This window comes from Eublepharis macularius, chromosome 2 (genome assembly GCF_028583425.1).
Source record: "Eublepharis macularius isolate TG4126 chromosome 2, MPM_Emac_v1.0, whole genome shotgun sequence".
Lineage (NCBI taxonomy): Eukaryota > Metazoa > Chordata > Lepidosauria > Squamata > Eublepharidae > Eublepharis > Eublepharis macularius.
In genome coordinates this window covers 232,540,482-232,554,883 of record NC_072791.1, presented here as the reverse complement: position 1 = coordinate 232,554,883, position 14,402 = coordinate 232,540,482, and the positions used below count along the sequence as shown (strand labels likewise).

The 14,402-nt window shown below is 45.3% G+C and overlaps 1 protein-coding gene across 2 annotated transcripts in view; it reads left to right on the top strand.

The window, feature by feature from the left end:
• Positions 1–14,402, top strand: part of LOC129325051 (cytochrome P450 20A1) — a 35,536-nt gene that overhangs the window by 14,137 nt on the left and 6,997 nt on the right. Inside the window, exons 5-12 of one of the 2 annotated variants that reach the window (XM_054972558.1) lie at positions 521–583; positions 3,118–3,285; positions 5,377–5,455; positions 6,770–6,885; positions 9,696–9,750; positions 11,751–11,871; positions 12,202–12,313; positions 13,764–13,828. In XM_054972558.1, coding sequence (XP_054828533.1) covers positions 521–583; positions 3,118–3,285; positions 5,377–5,455; positions 6,770–6,885; positions 9,696–9,750; positions 11,751–11,871; positions 12,202–12,313; positions 13,764–13,828 — 779 coding nt within the window. The remainder of the gene's footprint in view (positions 1–520; positions 584–3,117; positions 3,286–5,376; positions 5,456–6,769; positions 6,886–9,695; positions 9,751–11,750; positions 11,872–12,201; positions 12,314–13,763; positions 13,829–14,402) is intronic. The other variant, XM_054972559.1, reaches the window with a different exon arrangement.

The following is a 14,402-nucleotide window of genomic DNA, read 5'->3' as shown; positions in this document are numbered from 1 at the left end:
AGCACAACATTTGTATTTAAAAAAAGAAGTTTATCCCCCCCCCCCCCCCCGCTGTCTCATGCTATCACAACAGGACTAGCAGCATGTTTGGATTTCAGGTTTATAACATTAGAAACACACTATCGAAGAATTCAGTATTATCCCATATACATAATAGCGTGTTGAGTGAGGACAAAATTAGTCACGTTTATATCAATAAATTATAATTCACTAGTAAAAACTTACCCTAAAAAGCATTTCCAAAGATCTCCAAAGAGAAACTGTTTCTCTTTGGAGGGTATTTTTTAGTGCTCTCCAAAATTTCTAACCTTGGGCAAAAAAAAAAAAAAAAAAAGCAAAAATCCTCTGCTTTTTCTGCACCTTCCTAATTTTTCCTCCTGGGCTCTTGCATCTCTGAGCGTGGCTTGGTAATGACATTTCTTAATTTTGCAAAATTCTGTGAATCCTCGCACCCACTGTTCTGCAGGAATGGTCTTTTCTCAGTGTCAGCTCTTGCCCAGTTTGATTCTTTGTTTTTCAGAGTCACTCGCTGATGCAGTGGGGCCATAGCTCAGCATCAGCGCTCTGGCTTTGGATGTATGAGGTCCAGGATGCAATCCTTGCTGGTTCATTTTAATGAGTCTCTGGAACCTGGATCAGAATAGATCACACTGGGCCGGATGAGCTAGCTTTCTGACTCCGTCTCCTCCTGCAATAGAGAAATGCTGCAATTTTTTACACAACGAAAAATGGTTAGGTTATATTTGCATGGAGGTCTTGGACATACGTACAACAGACTGCAAATAATTATTCTGTGTAGAGGCTTTTGGATAAAAGGCACATAGATGCCTCATTTTATTAATTGTGTTGATTTAATCCACATTGAGACTCAGTGAGATTGGTGGACTATAGCAAATTAAAGTAGGAACCTTAAATAATTATAAGTATTAGCAGACTAAGACTCTTTATATTTCAGAATTTAGTCCAATAACCAGGGCTCCTTTTCAGCTGGAACGCAGTGGAATGGAGTTCCGGCATCTCTTGAAAATGGTCACATGGCCGGTGGCCCCGCCCCCTGATCTCCAGACAGAGGGGAGTTTAGATTGCCCTCCACGCTGCCGAGTGGCACGGAGGGCAATCTCAACTCCCCTCTGTCTGGAGATCAGGGGGCGGGGCCACCGGCCATGTGACCATTTTCAAGAGGGCAATTTAAACTTTAAAAAAACTCCCTCCTTGTTCCAGCTGACCCAAAGTGACATCATTGTGTGGTCCTGAGTTCCACCGCTGAGTTCCACCACCTCTTCCCAGAAAAAAACGCCCTGCCAATAACTACGCAGGAATTGCTGGCCTGGTTGCTGTTTTTTACTACCTACTGGATTCTAATACAGGGCCAGCAGGTAAATGGTGAAGTTGGTTGTTTGAGGTGCTACTGCAGCTTATTCTAAAGCAGTGACATGATCCTCAGCTCGGTATCTGTTCTGACTTAGGCAAGAGGCTTGTGCAAGTAGGCATCACCATTCGCTTCCATACAGCATCCATCCCCACACTCACATCTCTTGCCACATGCTGGAGTGGACGTTTACAGTGAAAGGGACAAGGGACCCTGATGCACACTTGCTCCGTGTGCATGTTGGAGCCATCTCACCCTTGAGGCATTGCTAGTTTGGGGATCTCACTGCCGCTGGGCAGGGCCCCATCTGGGCCGGCCCTGACATCAGAGGGGCACCAGGGATGCTGCAGGACCCTGCTCTGTGGAAGGAGGAGCAGTATACATCACCCAGACTCCCTCTCAGTCCACTTGCTGGCCTGCTCAGCCTGTGCCACCTACCCTCTTTGGACTCTGCCATCTCCATCTCCATCTCCATCTCCATCTCCTCCTCCTCCTCCTCCTCCTCCTCCTCCTTCATCATCCACTCTCCTCCTTGCCTCTGCTCTCACACTGCTCTGCTTCCACTCCACGCCATCACTCCTTACTCACACCCACCACCTCAGAGCTCTTCTTAGCCACCTTATATAGGGTTTCCTTTCCCCGCCCCGCCCTCCTTCTAGGCTTGTTCCCTCTCCTGACTTGGCCCAGCTGTGCCGTCCCTCAGGTGTTTCCCTCCTACCACTAATCCCTTCTTGGCTTCCTTGCCTTGCTGGCAGGGTGGGGTTGAATGCGAGCCATTCCCAGCTGAGGTCTCCTTGGCCTTGCTCACGAGGAGCTGCCCCAGCCGGCTTCTGTGCTGCTGAGCCTGCCTGGCCTTGCTCGCGAGGAGCTGCCCTGGCCAGCTTCTGGGCTGCCTGCTCATTGATGCTGGGCGGGGCTACCCATCTCCTCCCCCAGAATGCCTGTGGCAGCTCCACCTGGAGGGGCTTGACTCCTAGCACCTCCTGAGCCAGGCTGCTGTCCTCTAGCCGGGGTGTGGCTCTGGGCTGTAGTGGCTGCTTCTCCTCCTTGGCTGGTAAGGGCTCTGTTTGGGCTGCTGCTGAGTCCCTATTCCCCCTGCCTTGGCCCTTTGCCCCTGTCCTGCTTAGCCCCCTCTCTTCCCCCTGGAGGATGGGACTGGCTGGCCTCTCCCTGCTCCCTCCAGCCTTCTGAGGCTTTGGCCTTTCGCCCCTTCCCCCTGGAGTAGGCCGGTTCTGGCTCTGTTTGCCAGTCAGAACGGTTGAACTGCTGTCTCTCGGTTGCCCCCCGCTGCTGCCTGTCAGCAAGTCCGGGGGCTGGGCTGCTGACCCCGGACACTCACATTATCATTGATAGGGTATTACTCTTACCAGGGCTTTTTTTCTGGGGAAAGAGGTGGTGGAACTCAGTGGGTTGCCCTTGGAGAAAATGGTCACATGGCTGGTGGCCTTTCCCCCTGATCTCCAGACAGAGGGGAGTTTAGATGGCCCTCCGCGCCGCTGGAGCGGCGCGGAGGGCCATCTAAACTCCCCTCTGTCTGGAGATCAGGGGGCGGGGCCACCGGCCATGTGACCATTTTCAAGAGGTTCCAGAACTCCGTCCCCCCGCGTTCCCCCTGAAAAAAAGCCCTGACTCTTATGTAAGTAAATCTTCTGGCTTGTGGTATGTAGGCTTGCTTTCCCAGTTTATTGCTGTTAGGGGGAAATAGCACGACTGGTACAGTTTTCTTTCATTCTCTCCTTTTTGGTAAGCTGTCGGAAGAGTTGCTGGCAAAGTGGCTGTCCTTCCCTGAGACTCAGCATGTGCCCCTCAGCCAGCATATGCTAGGGTTTGCAATGAAAGCAGTGACACAGATCGCAATGGGCAGCAGGTTCGAAGACGACCAAGAAGTTATCCGATTCCGCAGGAACCATGATGCGGTAAGTCGAGAGGAGGAGGGCAAGCAGCTCCGTTTTGATTTCCGTTTCTGTCGGTTTGATGATGCCTGCATTTCAAGATTGCAGCGATGGCGAGTATTCCAGATGTCTGCTGGAAATGTGAACAGTGCGAAGGGACATTTTTATCATCTTTGGATACAAATTCATTCATTCAGAAGATTTTAAAGATTATTATACAGTTGAATCCAGAGGCTTTTCTTTTGGGACTGATGGACAGACAGTTGGAAAAAAGTCATGGAACTTTGTATGTATATATAACAGCAGCAAGATTATTATTATGCGTGGAAGTGGAAAGGTTTGGCAATATCTACAACAGAGGAATAGTGGGTGAAGATTTGGGAATTAGCAAAGATGGCTAAACTTAGTTTTTTTATTAGAGAAAAGACGGTATTTACATTTATTGCTGACTGGAAACCTCTTAATTGTACTTGTATATGCCTCAGAGAAAACCAGAAGACTTTCAAGGCTTTTTTTCTTTATATTTTCTTTTTTATTATATTTTTTCTTTTTTTCTTTTTCTTTCTTTTTTCTCTTCTTTTTATGCTCTATTTTATTTATGTTATGTTTTGTTGTTTGTATATTGAATACTGTGCATAAAATATACACAGTGATGTATACTGGTTGTATGCTGCCCTTCCTTAAGGGAGATCAGGGTGAGAGTTCAGCTTTGCAATAAACCTATGAGGTCAGCTAGACTGAAACACACACTTGGTTCAGACACACAAAACCGTGGTTCAGTAAAGCTCACCATTGTTAATATGATGGTTGACGTGTGGGCTGCTCCATTCCCTCTAGTTAGTTAGGATTCATCAAGCTAGGATCTGAAACTCTGGCTGGAAGTTGGTTCATTGACTGTGTGAGAGCAGAACCAAAAGTGACAAAAGGCACAGATTGGACACTGGTCAGCTTCCCTCAAGTTTTGATGGGAAATGCAGGCATCCTGGTCTTGCAGCTTGGCTCCCCGACTGCTGTCCAATGGACTTTTCAACTGTCACTTGTCCAACATTCCGCCAAGCTGCCTACATTTCCCATCAAAACCTTAGGGAAGCTGACAAGTGTCCAATCTGTGCCTTTTGTCACTTGTGGTTCTGCTCTTAGTTAACTTTGGATTTGAGGGACCTAGGAATGCAGATGACCTGGCTTAATTGTTTTTTGTTCCCTGGTGTCTTAGTCACCAAAATGCAGCTCAGGATCTCATCTGGGTCTGTGCAAGAGAGACCCAGGAAAAAAACAGGGGCTATGAAACCAGTATTTGTCGACTTAAATCTGGATTTAGCCTGGAAGCCAAATCCTGGTTTCACCAAATAGCCACAATTAAGGAAAACCATGCCTTCATGTTGTGTCTGAACTGAACCGTAGTGACTTACTCAAAGCCATCCAGTAAGAGCCAAACTATATGTTACTTTTTTAAAGATGTCTAGTCCAGGTGCCCAGACTGCTTTGGCTGTACCCACGCAGTAACTGTGGGGATGTACTTTTTAAAGCACTGCAGGGGGCCCCATGAAGCTCGAGACGATGGTTGTAGGGAGAGGAGGGTCCTCTGTCTTACTCCTCTGTGCCATTTTTCTCGACCTATAGTTTGGCAGTCGGCTTTGTTGTTGAGTGGGAACTGGAACATGGGCACGCTACATACTGCCACTGTACCATTCCCACTTTCTAGCTGGGCGCCATGTGTTTTGCTCAAAACATTTTCGAGTTCTGGAATATTATGTAACGTTCCAGTCATTTATGATTTCTCTCTCCATGAATCTGCATGTAGATAGTGCAAGTTCTGCTGGGCCATCCCTTTTGTGAGCTTTGGATCTTGCCTTCCCCAGGAAACAGCAGAGCTTGGTACTGCAGTGGAAGATTGATTGAACGATCTTGGCGCTACTTCAAGCAATGCTATTCCAACCATGTAGTGATTTCAGCAGATTGTAACTGTGCACGGGTGTAAAATATTGCAAGTCAGCTTCTTAGTCTGCATTCTTATTACGGAGCCAGATTTTTGTGTTCAGGGCAGATGGAAATCAGCCAAATTTCACTAATAACTCTGAAGGGTAACTTGATTTGATACTTTTCTCTTTCCTTCAGATATGGGCAGAAATAGGAAAAGGGTTCTTGGATGGGTCACTTGACAGAAGTACAACCAGAAAAAAGATGTATGAAAACGGTAAATTCCATTCCTTGGTTCTTGCACGGAGCTCTGTCAGATTAACGAATATATAAAGTGGTGATCACACCAGCTGAAGAACTGCCAGTTGTTTATATTTTCAGAAGACTTCCTTTTGACTCTGTGGTGTCTTGCACCTGTTACCACATAATATGATGAAGTCTGCCATAGCTCCTGTTCTCCAGTTTAACAAAACCAGGGCTTTTTTTCAGGGGGAACGTGGGGGAACAGAGTTCCGGAACCTCTTGAAAATGGTCACATGGCTGGTGGCCCCGCCCCCTGATCTCCAGACAGAGGGGAGTTTAGAGTGCCCTCCGTGCCACGGCACGGAGGGCAGTCTAAACTCCCCTCTGTCTGGAGATCAGGGGGTGGGGCCACCAGCCATGTGACCATTTTCTCTGAGGGCAACCCACTGAGTTCCACCACCTCTTTCCCCAGAAAAAAAGCCCTGAACAAAACTAATAACAGCAAATTTTGGGCTGTTCCAACAAGTGTTGGACACACCCAGCCCCTTTGTAGTTTTTAACATTCAGTTGAAGGAAATGTTCTGGAAGGCTCAGAATCTTGATTTTTCTGTCTGGTTCTAAAAAAGAAAGTTTCATTACTGTTACCAAAATTACGAAATTCTTGTTTTCTCCCTCAGGAAAACATACACATACTGTTTGTAGGATACGTTCAGAGTCTTTAAATCTACGCAGTTGTGCTGTGTTGCTCTATTACATTTCTAGCACCGAGTGTGTACTTTTTTTTAAAAGGTCAAGAATATACACATTAAAAAACAGGACACATCAACAAGCTTTTCCAAAATTCTGGTAGTGATGCTGAGAACTCTGAAACGGGCCTTTTTAGCACAGGCAATTTTTGCCACATTTGGCCCCATAATTCTTAGTGTTTTCTTCCAAATTCCAGACAATTGACTCCTCCTCCAGATTTCAATGTGGCATTTCAAGTGTTCTCTTCCAAGTTTTCTCCCCGTGCAGAAAAAGCACAGCAGAAAACAGAGATCTTATGAGATTAGGCTCACCTGATCTCCCGGTCAGGGAGGTTTTACATGGATGCATTTAAAGCAGTGATATAGTTCTGTTCTACATATAACACTTCTGGGAACTGCAACGAACAGTGTTGCTGGCATGTGTAATACATGTTATACAGATGCATGCAGCTGGTCGAGCATACTCGTGCAATTCTTAAAGGGTAAAGCAGATTTTTTGGGGTGGGGGGAACAGTCCAGCTGCCTGCTCTGCCAACATGGTTTTTCAGAATGCTGCCCTCTGCTGGCTGACAGAGGAACTTCTTTCTTTTGCATGCCGGAAGCTTTGATGGAATTGGAGCTGGTCTTGAAGAAAGTCATCAAAGAGAGGCAGGGCAGGAGCGTCAGCCGACATATCTTCATAGACTCTCTGCTGCAAGGCAACCAGAGTGACAAGCAGGTATCTCCAGCGGAGGGTGTAATGATCCATTTAACAGAGTCCCACTAGATTTGCTGCTAATTGCATCTTGATGGATTGGATTTAATTGGATTGCCTCCGTCTCCTTCCTAGCCGTAATGGCTGGTGTTTCCCCTCTCCAAATGACGAGGCTTTGGGGGGTGGGGGGGCGTGTTTCTCTTTCATTGTTCTTTTTTTTTGCTTTTCAAAGGGATGGTGAAGAGTGAGGAACAAGCACTTTGCTTAATACAAAGTAATATCAGTGTTATAATATTGTCGAAGGCTTTCATGGCCGGAGAACGATGGTTGTTGTGGGTTTTCCGGGCTGTATTGCCGTGGCCTTGGCATTGTAGTTCCTGACGTTTCGCCAGCAGCTGTGGCTGGCATCTTCAGAGGTGTAGCACCAAAAGACAGAGATCTCTCAGTGTCACCACACTGAGAGATCAGTGTCACGTGACAAGTGTCACTGTGGACAAGTTTACATCGGGACCACAAAGCGTAGCATCCAGACAAGAATAAAAGAACATGAAAGACACTGCAGACTTGGACAACCTGAAAAATCAGCAGTGGCTGAACATAGCCTAACTCAAACAGGGCACAGTATCTTATTCCAGGACACCAAAATACTGGACAACACTTCCAACTACTTTGTCAGACTGCACAGGGAAGCCATTGAAATTCACAAGCATAAGCAAAACTTCAACAGGAAAGAAGAAACCCTAAGAATGAACAGAGCATGGTTTCCAGTTCTGAAAAACACCAGGCTAACAAAACATTCTATCCCCGACAATAGCCCTGCAGAGAAGATTAGCACATCAAGCACCAATCCATATGCAAAAGAACCTCCTCAGGATACAGTGAAGCCTCCCGCCATTAGCATTCCACACCCTGGGAAACTCTTACAGGATGACTCAGCTCAACCCCACCCCTCCTGAGTAGATATAAATGACCTGCCAACATCTTTTCCACACTGTGACACTGAGAGATCTCTGTCTTTTGGTGCTACACCTCTGAAGATGCCAGCCACAGCTGCTGGCGAAACGTCAGGAACTACAATGCCAAGACCACGGCTATACAGCCCGGAAAACCCACAACAACCTGTTTCTGTAGCCAGTCTGTAGGCTGCCCTTATATAATAAATAAACTCTCAGAAGCTATATAGAGTGGGGCGGGGCTACAAGACTCACCAAGCATGTTGGCCTCAGTACTTTGAGTCCCATTTGGAGCCCCAGAATGGAACCCAGAATACTCCATCTTGGAACGCATAAACAGTTGCCTCGTCCTCAGTTGGCTTTATTTATTCAAAAATGAACCCTGCTTGGGGCGTGATCACGTGGGAGGAAACTGCCAGGCTGCGGAGTTGAGTGGGCCACCCCCCTAAACATGATTACGTACCACTGGCAATTCAGAGATTCCTCACGCAAATCACGTCAGCGCAATTGGATCCGTGTGCCTGTAATCCATTTTCTGCATTGTCTGCAGTCCCAACTAACTACATCAAGACACCTGCTGTGTAAAAACTGTAATGACGGTGTGGCTTAATTGCAGTTTTAGCTGGAAAGTTGGAGCTCCTTCCAGGGTTGCAAGGACTACCCCTCCCCTTGATCAAGAAACCCTGGCTTACTAAAAGCACAGATAACCAGTTGAAATTCACTGTGTGGCTCTTTGTCCTTCTCTCTGTGGGAACCTGACCTTCTAAAACCCTCCCCTATTCTTGTAGGCTGTGCTCTTGACACCAAATATATAAATCAAATGTTGTTATGTTGTTGTGATTGGGTCTCAGGGATCATGTATGATGGATCCAGTTTTGTCCTCTGAAGCCGCGTCTCATTTTTCTTGCATAAAATGTTTAACTGAGAAGGAGAGACAAGATTGAGAAGGGGCTTGTGGATCATATAATCTCTGTATCACCCCAAGTTTAGTATATGTCCTGCTGAAGTGTTAAGTGTGTTATTCTTTGTGGTGTTTGTGGCAAAAGATTAACAAAAGGCCAAAAGAGCAGCCTCAAGACCAAGGCCCAAGATTTAGCAATCTGAAATGGAAACCTACCCCTTCATCTCCTCTACCCATTTATGCATCTAATGAAGTCTGTGCCATAGGAAAATCATAAGTCTTTGCTACAAAACAGTAAGCTTGCAATCCCGTGCAGACTTATTTGGTACCAGGTCCTGTTAAGTATGGTGGCGCTGACTTCTGAATACACACATACTCAGAATGCACCAAGACCAGGGCTTTTTTTCTGGGAAAAGAGGTGGTGCAACTCAGTGGTGAAACTCAGGACCGCACAATGATATCACTTTGGGTCAGCTGGAACAAGGGGGGAGTTTTTTAAAGTTTAAATCGCCCTCAGCGAAAACGGTCACATGGCTCAGCGGCGCGGAGGGCAATCTAAACTCCCCTCTGTCTGGAGATCAGGGGGCGGGGCCACCGGCCATGTGACCATTTTCAGGAGGTGCTGGAACTCCATTCCACCGTGTTCCAGCTGAAAAAAAGCCCTGACCAAGACGATGTTTTTGGGATTTAAATGCTCCCTGGGTGTAACTCCTCTACAGGCCAAGTCACGTATTACAAAGACATGGCGTTCCTTGCCTCCCAGGCCCGTGTGGGTCGGGCTCCGATGGGGCCTGCAGCACGTGGGGAGAGGTGTTAAGCCTCTTGTCCCATGCTGTTTTCCTGCCTTAAAATGGCCCTGAGGAGCCGTGGTTTGCCCTGTTGAGGATACTGAAGTGTAGCCATTAGGACAAGTTTAGTGGGATTATGAGAAAATTATCATCCACTGATGCCATTTTCCCAAACCAAATTTTATCTCCTAGATACTGGAAGACACGATGATATTTTCCCTTGCAGGATCCGTAATCGCTGCCAAGTGTAAGTACATAACGCAGCCTATAAAACATCATACAGCCACAGAAGGAGGTTCTTGCCTTTTGAAAATACTAACAAACTCCAGCTGCAACTTTTAGACTAACTTCTTTAATTTAGAAAGTATGAGTTTTTGTAGGCAGTTCCCCATTTCATCCGATGCCAGTGAGACTGGCCCCAAGCTTGGAAATCAGCCTGTGTGGAACAGTTATGCCAGGACCTCCTGCGGGGTCATTTCGTTGTAAGGTTAACTGAAAGACTAACAGAAATTGTCCCAGCAAAAGCGTTTGTGATCCAGGGCTTACTTTTCCTGTGAAATTTTGGCTCACAAAAGATTACGGTGTAATTGATAAAGCATTACTTTAAGGTATTGCTACAGACAAGCTAACACTGCTACCCGCTTACCAGCAAAGATTATAGATGGGGAAATCAAGGATGCAAAAAGAATACTGCTCCCAACGGTCCTAGTGTGAGAAGAAGACAAAAACCCTTCTTCGGCCTTGACTGACACAGTCAAATTTTTGCATAAATTCCCCTCTCGCTACCTTGCACTCCATATGTTCACTTGAATACAGGTGATAGTTTCACTTTCTTCCCCCCCCCCCCAATTGGAATGATCAGGAATCGGATGTTTGTGCTTTATGTCCATTTAGTCTTAAACACAACCCTGTCCACTCACAGTGAACTGCTAATGGACCCTTCCTGCCTGATATGTTCTGCTCATGCGATAGTGATAGAACCGCAGTGTAGATCTGCCCTGAATGAAGTTTAGCCCTCTGGTGGTGTTTTTTTCATTTTGTAATGGGTACAAGTGGCACTTGGTTCCATGATCTTTTGCTTTGATGCATATTGCATTTGTGGGGCTTTATGGTTCTCTAACTTTTAGGTGGCAAATTTAAGCAGAAAACCAAAAAAATGGGAAGAGGGAGGGTTGTCTTGATGAGGAAGCCCTAATGAACATTCTGTTTTCTGGGCCAGTGGAGAAGGATGCAGAAAATGGGAAGGGCAGAGCCCATGAACAGTGTCATAGTTTTGGGATAGCTTATTTCACATTCTGGGGAAACGGTTTGTAGACTTGGGCCTCCCAGATTTTGTCCTAGTAGGAACACAGGGATGAATTGACAAAGCTACTTCTGACAAGAAAAGCTCCCCATGCGATGCCTCTCCTCACCTCCCGCTAGGAGTTTGCCCAGGGTGAAGTATTCTCGGCTTCCGTTAAACCTTGCTCTACAAATCGAAGCACATTTGTTAAACCAGAGCCTGCATCAGGACCACGGCACAGGGGGAGGAGGGAATTAAGCTCGTCCCGTTTTCTTGGTCTAAAATGGGGGCGAGGTTTAACCCCCACCCATGCCATGGTCCCAGTTCAAATCAGGCCCCCCGTGTGTCTAATAATCACGCTTTTAAGAAATCCCCTGGGAGCTCTGGATTCCGAACTCCCATGGTCTCCCTTGGCCCGGAGGCCAGCTGCTGTGGCTCACACAACCCTTCCTCTCCTCCATACACAGATGAGAATATGAGCCTGTTTTACAGGTGATTGTCAGAGTAACTGAGATAATGGATGTGAAACACTCTTAGGAAAATGCACTGTGTACATAAGTATAGCCTTTTCAAAAGACTCTTCAGCCTTTTTAGTGGTATTTGCAAATAGATGTTTTCATTTCCTTTGAGCCACCAGCCAGCTGCTTCCGCCTCGTGGGAAGCTCCAGTTCACAGGATCTGACTTCTCCATTGCAGCTCCTTAATTTTAGTTATTTTTAGCTACTGTACAAGAACAGCAGAATTCGAGTCCAGTAGCATCTTGTAGGCCAATAAGATTTTCATGGAGCTTTGACTCTTGAAAGCTTATGCCCTGAAAACCTTGTTGGTCTTCAAGATGCTACTGGACTCAGATCTTGCTGTTCAGCTGCAGACCAATGCACCGGTAATGTACAAGAACTGTAAACTGAAGGGAAGGAGTTGCTGACTAAACCTGTATTTTTTCCCCCTCTGGTGCCTTTTTTCAGTGTGCACCTGGGCGGTGTACTTCTTGACTACTGCCAAAGAAGTTCAACAGAAGCTGTACAAGGAGATGGAGCAAGTTCTAGGGAAGGGTCCCATTACATACGCGAAAATTGAGCAGCTCAGGTGTGTGTGTATGAAATTTTATTTTATTTTTTTTAAACAAAATGTTGATGGATTTTTTTGGTTAAAACAAATGCTGATGTAGTACTGCGTCCTGGTTAAAGCGGTTGAAGTCAATGGACTCAGAAGGACATAACTCTGTTTAAGATGGCACCATAAAACATCACTCACATTCTAATAAACATTTTCAAGTTGTGATGTGAATATCTGGTTTAATGTTGAACGCTTCATTAACTTCCGGCTTTTAGAATTCAAGCAAACTGCCCCTGGAATCCAGAGTGATGTTCAATTTTATTTGGTATAAAAAGACCTTTAATAGATACTTGTTTGCAGATATTGCCGGCAGGTTCTGTGTGAGACAGTGAGGACATCGAAGCTGACGCCAATCGCTGCACGGCTGCAAGAACTGGAGGGCAGGGTTGACCAGCACATTATTCCGAAAGAGGTAGAGGGGAACCTAGTGCTCATATGCGCCATTTCTTATTGGTCGATGCTCATCTTTCATTGATTATTATGATGCCTAGGGAGATGGTGTGGAGAGATTGAAGCTCTTAAATTCACACAGCAGAGCATAAATAATTCTTTTCAGTGTATCATAACAGTTGTCATAACAGAAAGAATATACACTGGAGATGTTTTTTTTTTTTTTTACTATTTCATATCATTCTCAGTCAGGAGTGGAATTTTGATAAAAAGATGTCACATCCTTTCTGAAAACTCCTCCTTATACAATCATCCTTTATTAACAATAGATAGAATATTGGGTTTGGTGTGTTTCCAGTGGCTGAAAAATGGTTGTTGACAGACCATGGAAATAAATATATATTGTGTGCACTGATAGGATGAATAATATTGATTTAAATAATTTATTACACATAAAGATTAATATATTGTCGAAGGCTTTCACGGCCAGAGAACGATGGCTGTTGTGGATTTTCCAGGCTGTATAGCCATGGTCTTGGCATTGTAGTTCCTGATGTTTCACCAGCAGCTGTGGCTGGCATCTTCAGACCTGTGTCACCTGTGACACTGAGAGATCTCTGTCTTTTGGTGCTACACCTCTGAAGATGCCAGTCACAGCTGCTGGCGAAACGTCAGGAACTACAATGCCAAGACCACGGCTGTACAGCCCGGAAAATCCACAACAACCACATACAGATTAAGTTAAATTACTGCAATGTCTGTATGTGGGCCTGATCTTGAAAAATGCTCGGAAACTTCAATTGGTGCAGAAGGCTGCACTGAGAATGTTGCCTGCAGAGGGTCATAGAGACCGTATCACTCCAGGCTTGGCCCATCTATGATGGCTGCCAATCTGACTCAAGTGCCCGTGCTGGCCCTTAAAGCCCAGTATGGTTTGGGATCAGCATACATGAAGAACTGCCTACTCTCGCACAAACCTTCCCACATACTCTGGTCATCTTCCAAAGCCCTGCTTCTAGTGTCCCCCACCTTCTCAGATTAGGCAGGTAGCAACCTAAGGGAGAGCCTTCTTGACTGTGAGACCAAAATTAATAGGACTCTGTCCCCACAGATACTTATCTGTCCCCTTCTGACACTGTCTTCTGCCAGTGGGTGAAAACTTTTTTTTGTTGTGTCTGATATTCCCTCAATGGTCTCTCCTTCCTGCCCTGTTTTAATTACTGTTTTATATGCTTCTAATAAGTGTTTTAGTTTTGGTTTTAATTGTTCTTATGATAGATTTTTATAGTGTTTTGTTTTACCTGTTAGCCATCCTGATTAGGCAGAAAGGCAGCATACCAATTTTTGTTAATATAAATCTGAAGCCAGAAAGGGACTCCTCATGCATGCGGGTTCATTGGCCGATTCTGTTTCGTTGGGATTGACTGAAATGTTCCGTTTTCAGTTTTGTTCTGTTTTGAATTTTGTTTCAGACTCTAGTGCTGTATGCTCTAGGTGTGGTGCTGCAAGACAGCTCAGCTTGGCCATTGCCCTACAGGTAGGAAACTCTAGCAACTTCATCATATGTTTTTGTAATTTTTTTTCCCCCTAGTGGTTTTGAAATGGTCGTTTTGGTCTATCATGTGGCACTGTCCTTTGTGGACTGTGCCACCTTAGATTACAGGGGGAGGATTACACATTTTAATGTTCCTTCACATAAAAACAGGAGGGAGGAAAAATAACACATTTAAGAGAAATCACTCACTAGCAGATTTTTCCACAGAAGAGAGAAATGGGGAATGTTCATCTTAGGAGGACATGGCATCGGAGGCTAAAATATTTAGAAGAATGTTTGCTTCCAAGGTCAGGGTTTTACATGACTGAAAATATGATTTCCCAAAATGCTTTCTGTAGCATTAAAAAAATTAATAGCTTTATTTTCTAAATGTTCATAGTCTTCTGGGGTAAATGCTGCATTCAGCTATTATAATAATAATATGTTTATTGCTTTTCCGGCCGAAGCCATAAGCCATACAAACACCAACAAAATATGAACTGTACACTTGAACATACCCAATTCACACAGACATAACTCGTCATTATCAGCTATTATATATATAATTTTTTTAGGC